Here is a 20543-nt window from a genome sequence, read left to right on the forward strand (position 1 = left end):
TTAAATGGGATGTCTTATTTCAAGTTCTAAGGTTCTTTGATGAAGGACTCAATGGAAATAACTGAACAGAGGGCAAAGGGAAGATGGTATTCTCATCAGTCAAAAAACCAAGGCTGGAATTTCCAGACATGCCTAAGACATTTGGGACATTCACCTCCCATTGAAATCCAGTGTCTAACTCCCTTGGGTTGCTCTGGAAATCCCCGCTCAGACATGTTGGAAATCAGTAGCACTCCTGAATGATCACTTTTGTATCCAGTTGCTCTCCTGCAATAGTCACAGCTCACAAGAATGTGTGTGTAGGGGCAAACAGGCACTGCTTCTGCTGACACACATTGTTAAAGCGTTCACCATTGTTTTTAACACAGCTTTTCTGTTCTTTTTTCTTTCCCCTCCTCTTAGCTAAAACTTTGTTTGAGCTGGGTAAAGAATCTGATGTTTCAACGTCTATTGAACTTTTTAGACAAGCTGGTCTCAGCGCTCATCTCACTGGGAAAGAGCATGTGACGCTTCTTGCCCCAATAAACACTGTGTTCAAAGGTAAAACTTTGGTGATCTTCAATATGTTCCATTGATACTGGTCACAGACCTATTTCAGGGAGGAACCAGAGTTATACGTACAGATTTTTCTCATAGCTTTCCTCATGGAGGTCTCTGCACATATACACACAGCGGGGCCAATAGCCACCTGGGCCCCAGGGCAAGGTGGGAGGGGGGGCTCAGCTCCACACCCTGGAAGAGGTGGGGCCAATGGCAGAAGGGGCGGGGCTTAAGGCAGTCAACCCTAGCACTGCTCAGGCTGTGGTGTCATCCTCTCCTGCCCCCTAAGTGACACAGACTGGCAGAGCAGTGCTGTCATGGCATGCCAAAGGAGCTGAGGCCAGAATTCTGGGTCCCTTTGAAACTCTGGGCCCCTGTGCAACTGCCCCATTTACTCCCTCAGCGGCAGGCCTGTGTACACATCACCCTCTTTCACACTTAAGCTGCTTCTGTTGGGGCACTCACTGACTACAGCTACACTAGTGAGTTTTGCCAACAAAACCCCAGTTTTGTCAACAAAACTGGTGGAACGTCCACACGCAAAATGTGTTTTGTCGACAGTCTGTTGACAAAAGTCGGAACTTCTGCAGACAACCTTCTGCCTCTCCCAGATCAGGAAAACTGCCTTTGTTGACGGGTTCTGTCTACAAGAAAGCTGTGTAGATGCTCTGGTGGGGCCTTCTCTCGACAGACAGGGCATCCAGGTCAACGGGCAGTCCTGTCTGCTCTGCTTCCCGGTGCCTGTTTTGTCAACAGTCCGGCTGCTCTGTTAACAAAGCGGAGCGCTCTTCCGATTTGGCTTTTGTGTGTGGCTGCACTCTATCAACAGAAGTTTTGTTGTGGAATCTCTTCCAGTGGCGACTTCTGTCAACAGAGCGCTGTAGTGTAACAGTAGCCAGCATGTTCTTGAGACTGAAAAGTGATACAGCTTTGTTTATGTCCTTGTAGTGCCTTGTGATACTGTTAAAATGAATCACTGTGTGTTGAAATGCTTTTATCTACAGATGGGACTCCTCCTATCAATAGCAACCTGAAGAATTTGCTTCTAGATCACATTCTTAAAGAACAGCTTTCTTCTAAATATCTTTACCATGGACAGAAGCTAGAAACTCTGGGTGGCAAAGAACTGAGAGTTTTTGTATACCGGAACGTGAGTCCCGATTTAACTCACTTTCTTCATTTGACACAGTATTGTTGCTCTATAAGGGCAGGTGCTCAGTGAAATAGGATCAGTGGAGTTCCAGGTTTATAGAGTTCACTGATAACACATCAGGAGTGAAACCCTGGGTGCTATTGAAGTCATTGGGATGTTTGCCATTGAATTCAATGGGGCCAGAATTTTAACACAGATCTGCATACTCATTTTAGGGTCTGAAATTCAGGCTATGTCTACACTAGTCTAGAAGATCGACCCACTCAGAGTTACTCTTCCAGGGTTTGATTTTTTTCTGTCTGGTAGCTATGTGCAAAATTGACCTCTCAGGGTCACAGTTGACCCCTGTACTCCTTGCATGACATAAGGAACGAAAAAGGTCAATTGGAGAAACTCTCCCCTCGACTTTCTTCAGTAAGGATGGCAAACTAAGCTGAGCGCAGATACATTGATTCTAGCTATGCAATTGCTGTAGCTAGTATTGAGTATTTGCAGTCAACTTACTTTGCCTAGTGTAGATATAGCTTCAGGTTCTGTCCTGCCTTTCCGACCCATAATCGTCTATAAGAAAGATTCTGGAGGCCTCATGGTGCCCTCAGTTATGTCTGTTAAGGGGTAATTTATATAATAATAGGAAAAAAGGCAACCTGCATGAAGTGTCAAGGTGAAAAATACAACCAAATAACATAATTAAAATATTCTACTCCTCGAACTCATTGTAATTTCTTTTGTCTTAATTTATATTTTCAGAACCTCTGCATTGAAAATACCTGCATTGCTGCCCATGACAGGCGAGGAAGGTTTGGCTCCTTGTTTACAGTGGACAGAATGTTGACTCCCCCAGTAGGAACAGTTATGGATGTTCTAAAAGCAGACCAGCGCTTCAGGTGTGTGCTCCCATTGCTGCATGCACCTTCTGGAAAGTGCTTAGATACTACAGAGATGAGCACAATATAAGAACCCCTATAGAACAGACCATGTGAATTGTTGTTCTTGATGTTAGCCTTACAATAGCAGCAGAACCATCAAAGCAATTTGTTTTACAGATTTGTAGTCATTACTATATATAATCTCTTGTTAATTTAAAACCCTCACTCTCTGGGTCATCACCTTGTTGTGATGAGTGGGCTTGTGTGTTCCAATGAACCTGAGAACAATGCCAAAGGGAGACTTATGCTCCCAGCAGGGTCACCCATGACAGCAAGGTCAAAGGGAGGGTCTAGATGAAGAATGATCCCAAAAGTCCTCTATGGCAGAAGAAGCAGAGGCTAGCAAGGGTGATGTTACAATGGTTGTGAAGGTAGCTCAAGGCAGCAGTGGACAGGAGACTTCTAGTCCGCATGGATCCCAGTCCATTGGACCTGAGCCTTCTATCCGTCAAGAACCGTGTGGTGGCTGCAGTGCAACAGTCCCCCATGTTAAAAGAAATCACGTGCAGGCGTCTTCCTCTACATACTACTCTCCTAAAATTTAAAACCATCTATCTGCATGTCTTCCGCAATTAAAAGCTGCAGAACTTTATGTAAAAAAGGGCTTAAAATTTCATTTAAGTGTCAAGTGAGTGCAGAATATGTCTATTGCATCCCCTTTTTGTTTCATGTTTCAAATGATCAAAGGGCCCCAGGCCAGCTCAGTGGGAGCTGAATGGGAATCTACAGGAGGAATCCCCTGTATGTTCACACAGTTCGAGTGTGACTCAGAGCCCCAGGGAAAGACTGCTATTGACTGTAGCAGACTGTATATTAGACCATAGCTTCTTGTCAACAACTTTTCAATTCAAGTATTTGCCAGAAGCTTTAATTTCATAACTCTTAGAATAGTTACTCTCCAGCTGAATGCATCTGCTATTAGGCGAATGATAAATGTAGGTTTAAGTAAATGAACTCTACAACCAGAACATGATTTGAGACCTGCCACCTGTTTGCTTGGCAGTTCATTACTCTGACACATCTGGCTGCATCAGTTATGAATATACAAAAATTGCTTGAGCCCCAACACCTCCTTTACAACACAGTAAGCAGTGCCTACAACCGTGTGTTTGGTATGTCTTTCAGTACGTTGGTAGCTGCCATCCAGTCTGCAGGTCTTATGGAGACATTAAATAGACCAGGTACCTTCACAGTGTTTGCTCCAACCAATGAAGCTTTCCGAGCTATGCCACAAGGGGAGCTGAACAAGCTTATGGGTAAATATCCATAGATTTGACTTTTAATGTTGTTTTAATGCTGAAATTACTCTGAAGGACTGACCAGCGTAACTATGCCTTTAATACTGCATTCTTTGAGATTTAAAATTCATATGCCTCCTTATCCATTGAAAGCTGCCCATCTGCATAACCATCTCATACATGCCATGCACCAATGGAGAGCTTGGGATCTGTGCACCCAGTGTCAAAAAGTGGCTTTAAATTTTCCAAAGAAGCAGATAGAAAGCCTCCAGGAACATTGAGAACACAATGGCATCTGTAATATTTTGTTCAGAGTAGGGATGTAAAATCCCACTTAATTGGTTAACCAGTTAAAAGTTGTAGAGTCATACAGTCATAGAATACTAGAATGCAAAGGGATCTCAAGAGGTCATCAAATCGAGCCCCCTGCCCTCGTGGCAAGTCCAAGCACTGTCTAGATCACCCCGTTCAATGTTTATCTAACCTGCCTTTGAATATCTCCAGTGATGGAGATTCCAGAACCTCCCTAGAGAATTTATTCTAGTGTTTAACCACCCTGACAGCTAGGAATTTTTTCTTAATGTCCAACCTAAACATCCTTTGCTGCAGTTTAACCCCATTGTTAAGTTTAAATGGTTAACTAAGTAAACGGTGGCGGAGGGAAAGCTGGAGGGTTGCTCCAGCCCCTACCAGTTAAACATTAACATTTCTCATTGAGAGTGTGTAGTATACAGTCGCCTGCCAGGTCTCAGCCCTGCTGGGCAGGTATAGGTTGCCTGGAAACCACAATTGCCTCACCTCCTCCATATTTCTAGCAATGCTGTTGTCACTTGAGGTCTCTGGTCCTCACCGGCCAGCAGTTCCAGGACTGTCAACCTGCCTGAAGTCAGCTTACCTAGTTCCTGTGTGGTGAATGTCTGTGGCAGAAGGCTCATTGTGCCCTCTTCTCATGGGCTTTGTATGTCCATGCAGAACTTGACTCTTTAAGGCAAGTGTTTAACATTACAGATGGAAATTAAAATTTCTGTTCAAGTATTTGTCATGCAGAGTCCTACCCCAAATTGAGTGAAATGGAATTGTTACTCCATGGCTCAAGACATATATATACATCCATCTTAAGTGCATGTAACAATATAGTGAGGAAAGAGGAAAACTGGACTGGCCATAAGAAAGAGGCCAATATTCTGGACTAGGATCAGATGAAGATGAAGAGAAGACCAATCTCCTATAAAGCACAGACTTCTCAGACATGACATGGAAAAAGGATGGGAATTTTTACAGCCATCTTCTGCATAAGCAATAGGATGTTGTCACTTTTGGGGTTGAAAAATGGATGTAGTTTGGAAAGAATGCCCGGTATTCATCATAATATCCTTTTAAAAATAAACCAAACACTGACATCATCATCTGCATATGGTCGCGGGCTATCTTTAAGTGTCTGCAGCAGTAATCTATTACATCACCCTGCACAGTCATTCCAGTGTATAAATATTTCACAGCTTTTTTTGCAACTACTGTGACTGGCTCCATGGATGAGATACCCCAGATATGAGTGCTTGAAATATTCTTGTTTTTTTCTAGGCAAATATTTAGCTTCTGGTTCTGAAGGTGAAATGAATCATGCCGGCAAGCTTATACAGAGTGAACTGACTCAGATGGACCACAGAGAAAAATACTTGCTGCTTCTTGAGATGAAATATGCATCTCCCTAAATGAGCTGCTTTCATTTTGGAGCAAGACACAGATTTTTCAAAAGATTTAGGTGCCTACCTCCTATTATGTCAGTGGAAGTTAGGAGCCTAAACACCATGACACGTCTGGTCCTCAACCTCCCATGGGCTTATTTAGTCTACAGAAGAGAAGAGTGAGCAGGAGAGTTGATAGCAGCCTTCAACTACCTGAAGGAAGTTCTAAAGGAGATGAATAAAGGCTGTTGTCAGTGGTGACAGATGCCAGAACAAGAGACAATGGTCTCAAACTGTTGGGGGAGAGGGGAACAGGTCTAGGATTATTAGAAAAAACTATTTCACTAGGAGGCTGGTGAAGCACTGAAATGGGATACCTAGGGAAGTGGTGAGATCTCCATCCCTAAAGGTCTTTAAGTACGAGCTTGACAAAGCCCTGACTGAGATGATTTAGTACTGGTCCTGCTTTGAGCAGGGTGTTGGACTTGACCTTCTGAGGTCTTTTACAACCCTATGATTCTATCCCATGTTCTCTCTGATCTTGAGTTCATTTGTTGGCACTGACATCTCTAAGGAGACAATCAGAGATACTGATACCTGCTATTGCTGAACCCTCTGGCTACCAGGAAATAGATTGCGAGGGATACACCAACTTCATTCTTCCAAGGCCTGATCCAAACCCCAGGGAGAGACTCCTGTTTGATGTCTGTGGGGTTTGGATCAGAATTTCAGTGAGATCAATTTCTGTAAATTGTTGTAGCGCTCTACCAGGTTCCCCCATGCCACAGTTAATCTCATTATAAGCAAGATTTGCACATATTTAAAAATAATATTTGTAGCTCCTGCAATGTTAATCTAGCAGACAAGACTCTGAGTTCCTATATTTTTTTAAACCCAACCACTACCAGGAAATGAAGGAACTAACAAAAATGAAGTTTTTCATCATGCCCCTCAGTCTTTTCTAAGGCCAGAACTACACTAGGCATTAAAGTAGATTGTAGATACACAATCTAGCTATGGCAATTGCACAGATAGAATTGACTTATCTGTAATCGACTTATCTAGCTGTCCCTACAGAGGGAGTTTGACAGGAGAAAGTCTCCCATCTCTTACTCCTCATGCTATTGAGGAGTACAGATGTCTTCTGTGGAACCCAGGTAGTTCAATTTTGCATGTCCCTAGTAGGCGTGCAAAATCGAACCCCGGAAGATGGACCCTGACCGGGTCAATCTTCCGCATAATGAAGACATACCCTAAGTGACTGGATGTGGCTCTGAGTTGTGATCTGGTTAGATTTCATAAGCTGAGCAGGGTTGGGACTGAATGGACAACCAATTGGAAGCACTGAGTATTGACTCACTACCTCAGCATGTGGTTCAAGGTCACCGCACTGCTGGAGCAGAGGTCTTCTGGACAACAGACCAGTTAGTCCTGGGTGATATTTTCCAGCGAAAACTTTTTTTTGAAACACTTCATTAGTTTATGTTGATTCACTGAACTGTTGAGGTAAAAAGATATTTTTCAACTTTTTAAAAAAAATTAAAACATGTAGCTTTTTCAACTCAGAACAAAGTTTTGTTTAGACTTTTACTCCAATTTTTATTTTAAAAAGTTTTGTAAAACTTCCAATGAACTTACACTTGGTTTTGGACCAAGTAAAACACTTTGATCTGAAGTTAATATTTTTTTAAAAAAGTTGGTTAAAATGTTTTAGGGTTGGTTGGTTAGTTTGTTTGTTTGTTTCATTTTGTCACCAAAAATATTTTTTAGATTATTTTCCCCTGTTCCCCACCACCAGCTTTGGCCAGCAAACTGAAAAAATCAGTTATTTTCACAGCTCCGGGCCTTCGTGTTTGTGCTTGTTAAAGATCTCTGGATGCTTTGTGAACATACTTGTGTTAACCCTAAAGTTCTAACCAGACTCAGCTTGTGTATTTGCTTTTTACCTCCCTGAATTATCTCTGTACTTTGAGCTATTGATATTTTCCATTTGATGCCAGAGGTGACTGGATTTCAGTAGACAGTGAAGTGACTTTACATGCATATGCAGTGTTCAGCCATGTTGTTCCTGATCTTGGAAAGACCAGGTGTATACACCTATACATCCACATGTAAATGCATATGGTATTTATCTCTTAAATCTTTGATGGTTTGTAGGGAATGATCTGTAACATTGTTCCATAATTATTTGTGTCTTCTGCCAGGTAATGCTAAAGAACTTGCTACCGCTCTGAAATATCATATTGGGGATGAAATCTTGGTCAGTGGAGCAATTGGAGCTCTTGTGCGAATAAAATCTCTGCAGGGTGATAAAATTGAAGTTAGCGCTGTAAGTTTTTGTGTGTGTATTTCTGGGGATTTCTTTGGGGATTTTTATTTTCTAGTGTGCATCAATAATATTTTTCTGATCACTTGGAGAATGTCAGAAGAGCAACCTCGTGGACACATACTGCCATCCCACTCCATGGCATTGCTGTGTCCTAGTAGAGAGCTGTATAACCTCAGGAAGCCGAGAGACTTGAAATAATAACTTCTGTATTGAAATCTCCAGAAAAGTCTTGTGTTCTCCCTGAAAAAAAAAACAACTCACTACTAGAGATTTGGGGGGTTTGTCCATCCATTAAATGTTTATTTCACTTTTCCTCCCACTCTAGAAAAATAATGTAGTAAATGTCAACAAGGAACCAGTTGCTGAAAGTGATATCATGGCCACTAATGGTGTGATTTATGCCGTGAACACGGTCTTACAGCCTCCAGGTGGGTCAGGATTTCTAAATATGGGAAGCTGCATGGGTTGCTGGGTGGGAATTTCAGCTGTCTTTTGCACTGTTTATAAAACAAAATACATTTTCTCAGCAGAAAGTAGAAGAATGGGTATGCTGTGCAGGCCTCCTAGGAAGCAAAATTTGTGTAGGAGTATTTGCTGTAGGAAATACGGAAGTTCTATAAGTTCTACTAGCAAAATAGGTATAGTTATCACCAGGGGGGCCAATAGCCTTATCGGACCCCTGGTCTTGGTGTGGGGGGGTGCTGGGATCTACTGTCCCAGAAGGGGTGGGGGTGGGGGCAGCCAGTCTTCAACTCTCGTCAGAGCATGTCATGTGCCACCCCCACCCAGCCCTTAGTGTTGCTCAGAGCATGCTGTGCAGTGCTCCAGTGGCAATTGAAAGGACCCACGGTTCTTGCCACTGCTGCTGCCACAGCAGCAGCAGCTGGGAGCCCTGGGCCTTTTTGAATCACAGGCCTGTTTGAATTTGCAGGCCTCAAAGCAACTGCTCCCTCCCTGACATCAGCCGGCCTGGTTATTACCTTTGAACACTTTTTTTCTGAGCAGCTGTGCAATGTACCATCAGTCACAGTCTACTCATTACATTATAGTGCATCATTATCTAGGGATTTTTAATGTATTTTTACCACATATGGTGTCACTGTTGAAACTGTTCATTTGGGTCCTGTTCAGGCTTACAGTTAAGTGGGGTACCTGTTCAGCAAGCTACGTGAGCACGTGCCTGGCTTTTAACATATAAGCAGTCCTGCTGAAGTCAGTGGAACTTGAGCATTTGCTTAACTTTAAGGACACCTCCAAATGCTGCCCTGACTGGGGATGAATGAGAGCCTTTATATACTGTGCTCCTGCTCAGAAGGAGCTAATGGTAATGTAGTGACTGTGCTCAACTATCAGCTACAGTGAGCAATTTGTAAAGGACGGTTGGACCATCCGGTTATTTTGTACTCATTATGAAGTAACATAGATGGGCTCATACTCTGGTATGAGCCCATCTATGTTACTTCATAATGAGTACAAAATAACTCTGGTAAACAATGGGCTGTCAGGCCGGCTCTGTGTTACACAGTTAGGTTGACATAATCAGGTTGATGTAAACTACTTTATGTCATAGTCTGCACCACAGCCTTGTCCCACCCATGTAAGTGCTGCACTACACTAACAAAACAACTCCATCTCCCTGAGAGGCGCAGGACTTACATCAGTGTAGTTGGGGTGATGCAGTGTCTGTGTAGGAGAATAGTGGACAACCTGTAGTCCATCAGGGTTCTGTGGGTGGCATATGAGACATTTTTGTTTACCATTGCCCAAGTGTAGTGTTGCCAGATTCTGCTGGTTTCCATCCACGTGGGTTTTTTCCTACTTGTATTACCGTCTGAACCTCTCTAGTCCGGCACTCTGTCATTTGGCAGCATCTGTAATCTGGCATGATTTCAGTTAGCCAGATGACTACTTATCATGGGTGTGGCCAAGTTTTCCATTGTCCCATAAAGTTTGTTTACAGCCACCAGTCTTTGCTCTCACTGTTCTGTGCTGTTATTTAGCTGTAATTTGCCCTGAAATGTCTTCTAAGAGCCCAGTAAGCAGTGGCAGTGTTGGTCATGCTGCTAGACAATATTAACCTCCTGTGGTCTGGCAAATTCTCTCATTTGGTTCTGGTCCTGAGGGTGCTGGACTAGAGAGATTCAACCTGTACTGAAATAACACACACATAAAGAAAGGACACAGGAAGAGAAGGGTGTGCTGATTGCGTACAACGTTGACTGTGAGAGCTGTGTGCTCCTTCTGCATCCAGTCAAAGCGCTGCTATGGTTCAATGGGCACACCCCACAGATTCTAGGTATGCAATCATAGTTAACAAAATTACCATATCCCAGGAGACCAGCTTGCTTACAAAAATCTTGCATCACACTGAGCTGCAGGAGGGCCACTCATGCAGTCCACTCAGTAGTCTGCAATGCTGGTTGCTGGTATAGACACTGTGTCAGTTACACTAGCTGTTAGCCCTTTTGTCAATTTCCTGGTGCCTGTTGAGCTGTGATATTGACAAGAAAGTTGGGCACCTACAGCCAGCTGCCCCTGCTCTCTTGGAGAGCTAGATGGCTGGACTCTGCTCCTAGCTGAGCTGAAAATGGAACTTATTCCTTGCTGGGAGCTGGGGTGAGAAGCCTGAGCAGCTGGATTATCGTGGGCCAGCTGCCCACTAGGAATGGTGGCTGTCTGATCAATTTCAGGGCTCCCTGCTGGCTGGAGCTATGAAACTGACAAGGCTGCCCTTCCTGGGAGAAAAAGGGGTAGGGAGCTGCCCAGAAACCAGGGAAGCTGAACTCTACTCCTTGGGGTGGTCCAAAAGACCCAGACCCTGTTTCCAACAGAGAACAGAGCAGCAGAGGTGCAGGTGCAGCCCACTGGCACCCCAAAAGCCTAAAAGGTAGCTGAGTGCCAGCCAGAAAGCTGCCAGTGGAACTAAGAGATCTGGGAGCAGGAAATATTTTTCAAGTCTCTAAGGCTGTTTGAATTGTTTCATCAGCTTTTTGGCCTCAAGAAAGACGAGATGAGCCTGCAGATCCTGCGCTCGAGATCTTCAAACAGGCATCTGGATTATCCAAGGTAACCAAAATTTACCTCACATATCAGAACACTCCTGAAATAACGGACCTATTAACAACTTTTAAGTATAATTAGGTATATTAACTTCCATTTTTGACTGAACGCTCTGGGCTGTCAGCAGTTTTCTCTTTCTTACGTATAATTAAAAAATACATTTTATAACACGTAGTAGATAAAATCACAGTGCTGTAAGGTTCATGCCAAGCCTCAACAGTGCATGTTGTATTTGAGTTTCATTCCTATATCATTTCCCTCCTTCCTTTATTCACATTCAGTAAGTTCACTACTGCAGGGAGCTTCCCCTCTGCATTTGTGTGTAATGTGCCAACCACGCCGAGAGAGTTTTAACTATAGAAGCAACAACTAGAATGGAATGTGTTTTAATTTGACCAACTGTGGAAGTAGAAAATTCTTACCTACCATGAAACTATGTGTCATACCCCATACCTGCCTCAAGCCTAGCACATGACTTGGAGAGTAGATTGACCTGACACTGTTCCTGACTGCCAACAGATCCAGGAACTTTTAGAGCACTGGAACAAGGGAGTTGCAGAACTGTGGGACTCTCCCAGGGGCAAAAGTAACTTAAATTTCTAACAAGTACTATTGTATAGCCACCCAGGGGCAGGGGCGTCAAGGCAGGACGTTGAGGTAGGGAGGGTGAGATAGGACAGTACCTGTAAGAAATGTAAGTGGGGGGTGGAATGCAAGGGGCTTGGGGAAGAGGGTGAGGATGTGAAGGGTACAGGAGTCAGGGTTGGGGGTGTGAGGAGGGGCTCAGGGCAGAGTGCTGGGGCAGTGCAGGAGTCAGGATTGAGGTGTGAGGAGGGGTTCAGGAGTTGAGTGTAGGTATGGGGGGTTCAGGGAAGAAGGTTTGGATGAGAGGGCTGCAGGAGTCGGGTTTGGGGGGCATGAGGAGGGGCTCAGGGTTGGGATGTGTGTGGGAGGTGCAGGAATTGGTAGGGGGAGTGGGTGCATGGGAGGGCAGAGGGCAAGTATGCCATTTAGGGAAGGCAGAGGGCTGAATCTGCCCCCCCATTCCTACTAATGCTGCTTGTCGCTTGCTGCGTCCCTGTGTTGCTGTCAGAAACATCCCGCCTTCCTCTCCCTCCTGGTTGGTGCAGGCAGGGTGCAGAGGTGTGACCGACCCACACTGTGAGCTTTCCCCTTGCTCCCTGACAGTGACAAGCAAACAACAAGCAATGTGGATAGAAATGGGTGGGGAGGGTCAACCCCTCCCAGCCTCCTAAAACCCTCCCGAGGCCGGGGGAGTAGGACAGTCCCAGACCAGTGTGGGGGAGGCGCATCTCCAACCAGCCCCTTTAACCTGCCTGCTGCTTAGCATGGCAGCTTGCAGGAAAGCCCTGGGAGCCAGGCTGGGTGTGCACCTTGCCTCCTTCTGCAACAGAGAACCCCAGCCGGCCAGTTCCATTTTACTAGAGCAGCATCCCGGGTACAGTAAACCCTTGATTTACCCGGGGGGTTGTGTTCCTGCAACCCCTGCATAACTCACATTTTTGCACAAGTCAAGGAGTGGTGGTGGATGGGAACCAGGCTGCCACTTGGTTCCCAGCTCCCCTCTGCTTGCATACCCAGGAAAGTGACCAGCCCACCAGGGCTGGTCAGTTTCCTGGCTGCTTCTCCCTGCCTTCCCCAGCAGCACGGCTGTCAGGGTGACAGCCGCGCAGCTGTGGGAATTGGGAGGGAAGGGGCTACAGAACAGCATCCAGTTGTACTTAACTTAAAGCAAGTTCTGTGCAACATGAAGCCACCTGTGTTGAGGGTTTACTGTACACTGACTTATTTTCACCTCTGGATACTCCATGGAGACTGACTTTTCACCAGCTTCTTGAGGGCATGCTCTAAAAACTTTACCTCCCCAGCTGATCTTAGCAGCCCCCGTGGTACACACATGGAGAGGTCTCAGGTGAGCAGGACCCAAATCACATGGGACTTTAATGTTTGGTCCAAAAAAGGCCAGTGCTTGACATGGTGAACAATCACCCGCTGAAGGCACAGCATATACAGTTAAGTACAGCCAGGATTGTGATCATAGAACTCATAGCCAATACCTTCACAGTACCCAAACCCAAGGTCAGCACTGTATTTGAACAACTAATGTAAAATGCTTTCTCCCCCACCCCCGCCCTGAGCGCAGGCTGCAGTGGTATCTTCTGTAGGCATGAGGAAACCTTTGTCAGGTCCCGCTTTTTGTCCCTTCAATTAGCAGGGCTCCCCCAACCTGTCTAATGTCATGCAAACCGACGGCAGTTTCAGTTATGTTCATATGGAAACAAAAAACCTTTCAGCACATGTCAGACAGTAAGTCTGCAGAATTTGTGAGTTGGTATATAAATGTGAATACAAACAATAACAGATTGCAACATTTTTAAGGAGAGGGATGAACCTGAGACCCAGCAGCTGATCATGCAGCATCCTTATGAAATTTCATGCCTCCCCGAGGGGACCTGCCCCCCACTTTGCTCACTCCTGCTCTAGCTCTTGGCTACTGCACTGACTTTGCTATTAGACGCAGTTTAAAAAAATGGTTTATATTTGTCAACAAATCCCTTTTATTTGCTATCCATTTGAAATATTTTGAACCACGTTTGTTCAGTACGTTCAGAAAATGTTGATAACAGTCATAATTATTTTTAAAATACTCTTTTCTTACAGATTTCCCAAAGGAATGCTCGGCTAGGTAAATAAAACCTCTTACTTTCTGCCTTGTATTCTCTGGTATATTTCCAGTTTTACTAGCCTTTGTCACCTCTTTTTTTTAACCAACAGAATAGCCTTCACTTTTATGAGTCAAATTAAATTACTGTTTGTTCTTGCACCCGCTGAGCTCTGTCACCAGCTTTCACTGATCACTGTAAATCAATCCCCCTCTCAGTAGACATGCACTATTAGGCTGCCTTTAATCTCGTTCATAAGTGCTGAATAAAATACCCGTGGGGAACCTGCAGTTGGAGTTGCACAATCGTCTAAGGGGATACATGGTATTTTCTGACCCAGCCTGATGGTGGTGTGTAGTCACAGACAGCGGGGGGTTACAAGGCCAGACTTTCTGTTAGCATCCGTTTTATTGCACAGCGTTTAAGGCCAGATGGAACCACTAAATCATCTCATTTGACCTTGTGTATATCAAAGGCCATTTAAATTTCACCCGGTTGCACTTTAATGAAGTCTAATAACTTGGGTTTAAACTGAAGCATTTTGGTCCTCTGGAGACTAAATTTATTTGTGTGCCAGAGGACCAGGCCCTCCAGTGGGTGAGGGGAGGGCAAAGGGGCAGCTGCACAGGGGCCTGGCCTTTCAAGGGAGCCCAGAGCTCCAACTGCAATCGCTGCTGAAATCGCGGTAGTAGCGGGAGCTCTGAGCCCCTTTGAAGTACTGGTAGCACTGTTCGGACACTCTGCTCAGCTGTGAGGGGCCCTGCACCATGGTCCTGGCTTAGCTAAGGGTGACTACCCTTGGTTCCGTCCCTCCCACCTTTGGTCCTGCCCCTTTGACTCATTTGGGGGCACAGAGCCAGACCATTCTTCCACTTTGCCCTGGAGCCAATAGTGGCTCTCAGCCCTGTTGCACAGGAGAAACCAAGGTGTCATCACAAACTTGCAAGCGTAGTGTTAATGAGCCAGTAGACGGGAAATGCAGATCAGAAACAGAACCTCCTTTTATGGGCCATGTCTTGGACTTAAAGGACCAGATCCTTGAGAGGCTCTGAACCCCTGCAGCTCCCTGTGCCATCGGTGGAAGCTGTCAGTGCTCAATGGCTCTCAGGAGCCAGCCCAAAACAGGCACTCTGAGTGCAACCCGGACCCTATTAAAATCAGCGGGAGTCCTTCCACCGACTTTCAACCAAACCACATGAGCACGGTGCAAAAGCAGTTACAAATGTGGACGGCTGGCTACTGGTTTCCATCAAAGTGAGATTTATTATGTTGCCTGACTATGTTGTGGGGGAAATGGTATTAAATGTTGCTGTGTGTTGTATTTTTCACATCTGCATTTTTTTCTTCCTTCCTCTTTTCAGCGCCTGTATATTCCAGGTTGTTAGCAAGGATGAAACAGTAAAGTGAAGAACATTCAGAAGAACTGTCAGCTTTCACTGTCCTTTTAAGGGAAGGGCAATTGCTTTTAAAAAACCAAATAACACACTTAAACTTATTTTGTTTCCACTCAAATGGACAGGAGAAAAAGCCATATTTTTAAACTGTTTTTTGCTTATTTTTGATGTTTTAGGGCCTTTGCATTAAGGCTAATGCTTTTCAAAAGTAACCACTGATTCCAGAAGCTTGAAATTCCAGTCTCTGGCCGATGTGGGCCTTGTTTTTCAGCAGTGCAACAGCAAGTGCTGAGTTGCAGCTTGGGTTGATCTTAAGTGTGTATTTGGTTCAGTCCCTGTTCAGGTGGCAGTGGTTGAGGGCTGTTCTGAACAGGGATACTTTCTTGAATCAAGACCACTCTTCACTTCTGACTTCAGCTGCAGTTTTGGATCCTAAGCACCTCTGCAAATCAAGGTCAAAAATATGGTCTCTGTGCAGAAAAACCCAACATCCAAAGTCTGGGCCACCTTTTGAAAATATTCACACTAATGACCTGCCTGTAATACAGGTTGAATCTCTCTCACCCAGCTTCCTGGGGACCCTGACTGGTGCCGGATGAGAAAATTTGCCGGGCACGAGTTAAATGTTGTTTAATGTTACCAACGCTCCCACTTGTTACTGTGCTCTTAAGACAGTTAGGGGTAAATAACATCAGAGCACACTGAGAGCCAGGACTGATGGCTGTGAACAAACTTTATGGGACCGCAGGAAATTTGGCCACACCAAGTGATCATCCGACTAACTAAAATCGTGCCAGATTATGGATGTTGCCAGACAAGAGTTCTGGATTAGAGAGGTTCAACCTGGAGTACAAATCCACTTTTCAAGTAACTAGGTCCCATAGGTCTCAAGCATACAGTTCGTTACACTATAATTATTTTAAAGATCATACATTTGTTGAATTCATGAAAAGCTTCCAGAGCAATACTGTTCTTTAAACCAAAGAATACATCTTTTCTCTCTCCCACCCCCTCTGTGTTTTGAAAGTCTTTCATGCAAGTCTAATCTTTGGGGTTTGTTTGTTTTTTTTAAAGCACATTGATATTAGGGAAATTGCATAATATAATCTATGGTCTAAACTGTTCTATTTTTGTTTGGTTTTGTTTACACATATGGATTGAACTTTTCAGTCTTTTCATAAACCGAGACAGCAGAAGCCTCAAATCTGTAATAAGAATTCTCCTTCTCTGAAGCCTTCAAATAAATGATTCATTTTTTAATAACTGTTGGTTTTTAAAAAAAAATACAATAAAATCAGAAACATATGACTAATGACAGCAGCGTGATTTTTATTGCTCGAGGGCACAGATTGACGTAGGACTCACTGGGACCCTAGGCTATATTAGGCCTGGTGTACAGCATGTGCCGAATTATAGCTGCATTAGAGTGGTGGAGAAGAATAAGAGTCCCTTCCTCTCTTGTTCCATCATGGAAGTTCTCTCCTCGGCTACGTCTACACTAGAGAGTTATGCTGACAAAACCAGGATTTTGCTGACAAAACTCAGTGTGTCTACACACAAAATGTGTTTTGTTGACAGTCTGTCAGCAAAACTCGGCACGTCTGCCAGTAGCGTTCTGCCGCACTCCAATGAAGAAAAACACCTCTGTTGACAGTGTCTGTTGACAAAAAAGCCATGTGGATGCTCCAGGTTGACAGACAGAGCTTCCGGGTCACTGGTTCTGCTGAGCTTCTGGTTGGCCTTTCTGTTCTGAGAGTGGCAACTGTCTGGGTGCTCTCTGTGAACAGAGCAGATTGATCTTCCAGTCCATTTTTGTGTGTGGATGTGATCTGTTGACTGAAGTTTTGCCAGAAGATCTCTTCTTGCAGTGACACCTGTCGACAGATCACTATAAGGTAGACGTAGACCCTAAATCCTGAGGAATGGAAAGGACAGTGGGGGTAGTCCTTTCTGGCTGTAGCAGTAATGGTCTCTGTGTTAAGGGTGCAGACTTGGCCATCAGTGGCAGGACAGTGTTGTTTAGTGCTGAATGTAAAGAAAGGAGAAAACACAATCTGTTTGGGCACTCGCACTCATTTCTATCTATTGTGTGATCTTGTTCCTCTTTACAGGTGACTTGCTGACAGGGAAAAAGCAGTCAAGTGGCACTTTAAAGACTGAAAAAGTAATTTATTAGGTGATGAGCTTTCGTGGGGCAGAACCATTTCTTTGGATCTGGAGACAGTGCTGTGCTGGAAATGTTGCTGGAAGTGAATTGGCGTGATGGTTTTATAACACAGAGGCTGTGGTCACTCTAGCCCCCCCCTTCAGAAGGAGTGTGCTAATGAGGGATTTCGGCAGATGCTAATGAGGCGCTGCCCAGAATATCCAGCACCTCATTAGCATAATGGCAGCTGTGTGTGATTCAAAAGTGCTGCTTTCGAAACACACGCCACCTGTGCAGCTGGGGGCCTTTCGAAAGGACTCGCTGATTTCAAAGCCCTTTCTTCCTATCTGGTTTTAGGAAGAAGCGGCTTTCAAAATCAGTGGGTCCTTTCAAAAGGCCCCCAGCGACAGAGGTGCTGTGCGTTTTGAAAGCAACATGTCCGAATTGCATGCAGCTGCCATTATGCTAACGAAGCGCTGCATATTCATGGCAGTGCCTCATTGGCATCTGCCAAAATCCCTCATTACCATGCCCCTTCCAAAGGGACATGGCTAATGTGGCCACAGCCAGAGATACAAAAAAATAGAAATAAATCGGATACATAGTACAAAGGGGGGAGTGGGGAAAGAATAAGTGTCCTGCCTGAGATCACTACAGATATCAAAGACGGGGAAGTAGTCTTTGTAATGTGTAAGGTAATTGCTATCTCTGTTAACGCTACATGTCAAAGTATTGAATTGGAGCATAAATTGCAGTTCAGATGTTTTCCTTTGTAATCTGCTGTTAAAGTCTCTTTGTTTTAAAATGCACATTCTCAGGTCTTTCACCGTATGGCCCACTCGATTGAAATGCTCACTGACAGGCTTACGTGTATTCAGACTCCTAATGTCTGCTTTGTGTCCATTCATTCTTTGGTGCACTGGTTGCCCAGTCCGTCCAACATACGTGGCAGAGGGGCATTGCCGACACATGATGGCGTACATTACATTGGTTGAGTTACAGGAGTAGGAGCCCCTGATCCTGTAACTAAAGTGATTAGGTCCAGTGATGGTGTCTCCGGAATGAATACGTGGACAAAGCTGGCAACAGGGTTTGTGGCAAAGAAAAGTTCCAGGATTATTATTTCTGTTGCATGGCATGTTGACAGATCATTATAGGGTAGACATAGACCTGACGTTTGTGCTTCTCTGGAGAGATCATCTTGCAGGCTTCTCATTCCAGGTCTCAAGCCTCCTCCAACTGGCTCCACTTCAAAAAGCAGCATGGTGTTGAAGGGCTGCAGTCCCATACACACAGGAAGTGGGATGCCTCCATACCTAAGATTCGTAGCTGTTTGTGTATGTGGGAGTTGGACAGATGGCTTACGACCTTGTGAGCGGCTTCAGAGGCTAGTCTTCTACATTGCCACCAGGTGTCAATCCTGAGGGAAACAGGACATCTCTCTGCAAGGCTCTGATGACCTTGAAACCTCTGCAAGCTCTGACAGGAACACAGCTGTGGCCACCACACTGTGTTTAAAGTCTTTGGAGTTGGCTTGACAGGCTGGGGAGGGAGCTCATCTCTTTCATGCTTGCTACTGAGTGTTAATATGTCCAAAGACCATTTAAAAGAGAATGATCTCTGACCTCGCTATATAACAGTCAGAAATACTCCACAGACCTCCCCGTTCGTGTGCGATAGCCAGTGTCTTCACACTCCATCCAATAATCTATCTGGAAAAAAATAGGAAACAAGTATAAATAACAGGGAAATTACCCTTACTGCCTACAGGCCTCTAGGTGTTCAACGAGTATCAGATGAATCTCCTCATACTTTGAAGACTGGGGAAGCAGACGTGGCTGCCTTTCCTGCTGGCGTTCTGCTACATTTTTCGAAACATCTGCAATTCAGCTCACTCACACCAGGATGCCAGGAGTGTTCATTTGCTGAGTTATAGCCTTTATAGTCCCTGTTGGGCCAATCTATTAGCCTGTACACAAGGAATAAGGCAAAAGTATAAACATTTCCCTTCAAGAATATTAGATCTAGGCTTCTCTAGGTGGGGAAAGTTGCTGATATGTTTTTCTTGCATTAAAAGCAAAAGGAGTTGCCATACACTAAGCCACCAGTACAGTAAAAAGCTCAGTCTCTTTTTGCCTGAGTCCGTGCACATCTTACTTTTCTGCAGTATGCCCTTGACTGCATGAGCTGCATCTTCTGCAAGCAGGGTGGTGACATGGAACTTCTCAAACCTATACTCAGGAGCCTGTGAGGCAGAGGCTCATGGGGCCCTGAGCCTGCCTGATAGTGCTCACCACAAAAACTTTCACCTCAGTGGAAATAGAGGGACCACAGGCGTATGGCCAGATTTTACTGGGGTGTTGGTGAACAAAAGCTTTAAAAAATCAGCCAGTGATAGGCAAAGATAGCAGGAGATCCTGTGCTCTCTATATTGATCAGTCAAGCTGGCCCATAGCTTGAGACGGAGGTAACTAATTCTAGGGAGGCCCAGGGAAAACCTGCTCAGAGAACTTTTACTTATAATGAGGCCACCGAGGCTCTTTTTAATGTTTTGTTTTCACCTCCACACAGCTTGATCATGGTACTACCAGCATTCTGTGAGGAATACTCACGTTTATAGTGCTGTGGTGTAGGTGAGAGCCCAAGTCATGCAGCAGGACTACAGCGTACTACATCCCCTACAAACCATGAACAAAGAGATGGTCCGTCCTCCAAAGAGTTAACAGCCTGGCAAGAGGTCATAACAGACATGGGTGGGGGAGCACAAGAAAACAATCAGACAGTACTGGATGGAATCATCTCTGCACAGCGGTGGTCTGGCTACTCAGTTTTTTTGTAGGCATCATGGCAAAGGAGAAATTTAAAGGAGGCCCATGAGGTGGTTTTGTGGGTGTTTTGAGGCACAGGAAGCAAAATGGAAGAAAGTATAAAGGTAACCGTGAAAATGTTACAAGTGGGCAAGGGAAGTCAGCCACGTTAGTTGATTCAAGATGGGACTTCACAGCTTGCTGGGGGATGAGAAATGTGAGGTAGGGTGAGGCCAGGCTGTGAGGCACCTTTCAAGTGAAGCCAAGACATTTGTGTGTGATGCACTGAAGAAAGGGAGCCAGCTGCTTGATGCAGCGACAGGTGTGCTGACACCAAAGCAACAAGCTCCTTTTTCTACAGAACCAAAAATACAGTAGTGAATTGTCAGTTTTCCATTTCAGATCTCGCCTTTCCCATCTGTCACTTACCTTGAGCTCCTGATTGTTGCATATTGGATTCTGTCATTGCAAACTCCTGTGCTCTTGAATGACCTACATTATATTTAAAACTGAGAAAACGTGCCTCTTAGTCACCTCTGTCCTTTGGAAAATACCATCCCTCAATTCCCTTTGCCTTT

The 20543-nt window shown here is 44.8% G+C and overlaps 1 protein-coding gene and 1 non-coding gene across 2 annotated transcripts in view; one reads left to right on the plus strand and one right to left on the minus strand.

Annotated features, from left to right (window-relative positions):
- TGFBI (transforming growth factor beta induced) overlaps positions 1 to 16321 on the plus strand; it is a 50108-nt gene extending 33787 nt beyond the window's left edge. Inside the window, exons 9-17 of the mRNA XM_075009353.1 lie at positions 403 to 540; positions 1545 to 1690; positions 2444 to 2580; positions 3748 to 3878; positions 7750 to 7874; positions 8200 to 8302; positions 10861 to 10940; positions 13617 to 13641; positions 14980 to 16321. Of these exons, the coding sequence (XP_074865454.1) occupies positions 403 to 540; positions 1545 to 1690; positions 2444 to 2580; positions 3748 to 3878; positions 7750 to 7874; positions 8200 to 8302; positions 10861 to 10940; positions 13617 to 13641; positions 14980 to 15020 (926 nt within the window). The 3' untranslated portion in view covers positions 15021 to 16321. The remainder of the gene's footprint in view (positions 1 to 402; positions 541 to 1544; positions 1691 to 2443; positions 2581 to 3747; positions 3879 to 7749; positions 7875 to 8199; positions 8303 to 10860; positions 10941 to 13616; positions 13642 to 14979) is intronic.
- On the minus strand, positions 12522 to 12647 carry LOC142021419 (small nucleolar RNA SNORA64/SNORA10 family). The gene has a single exon (XR_012647685.1). It is a non-coding gene; the product is annotated as a small nucleolar RNA SNORA64/SNORA10 family (small nucleolar RNA).
- Positions 16322 to 20543: the final 4222 nt, after the last annotated feature.

This window comes from Carettochelys insculpta, chromosome 15 (genome assembly GCF_033958435.1).
Source record: "Carettochelys insculpta isolate YL-2023 chromosome 15, ASM3395843v1, whole genome shotgun sequence".
NCBI classification, from domain to species: Eukaryota; Metazoa; Chordata; order Testudines; family Carettochelyidae; genus Carettochelys; species Carettochelys insculpta.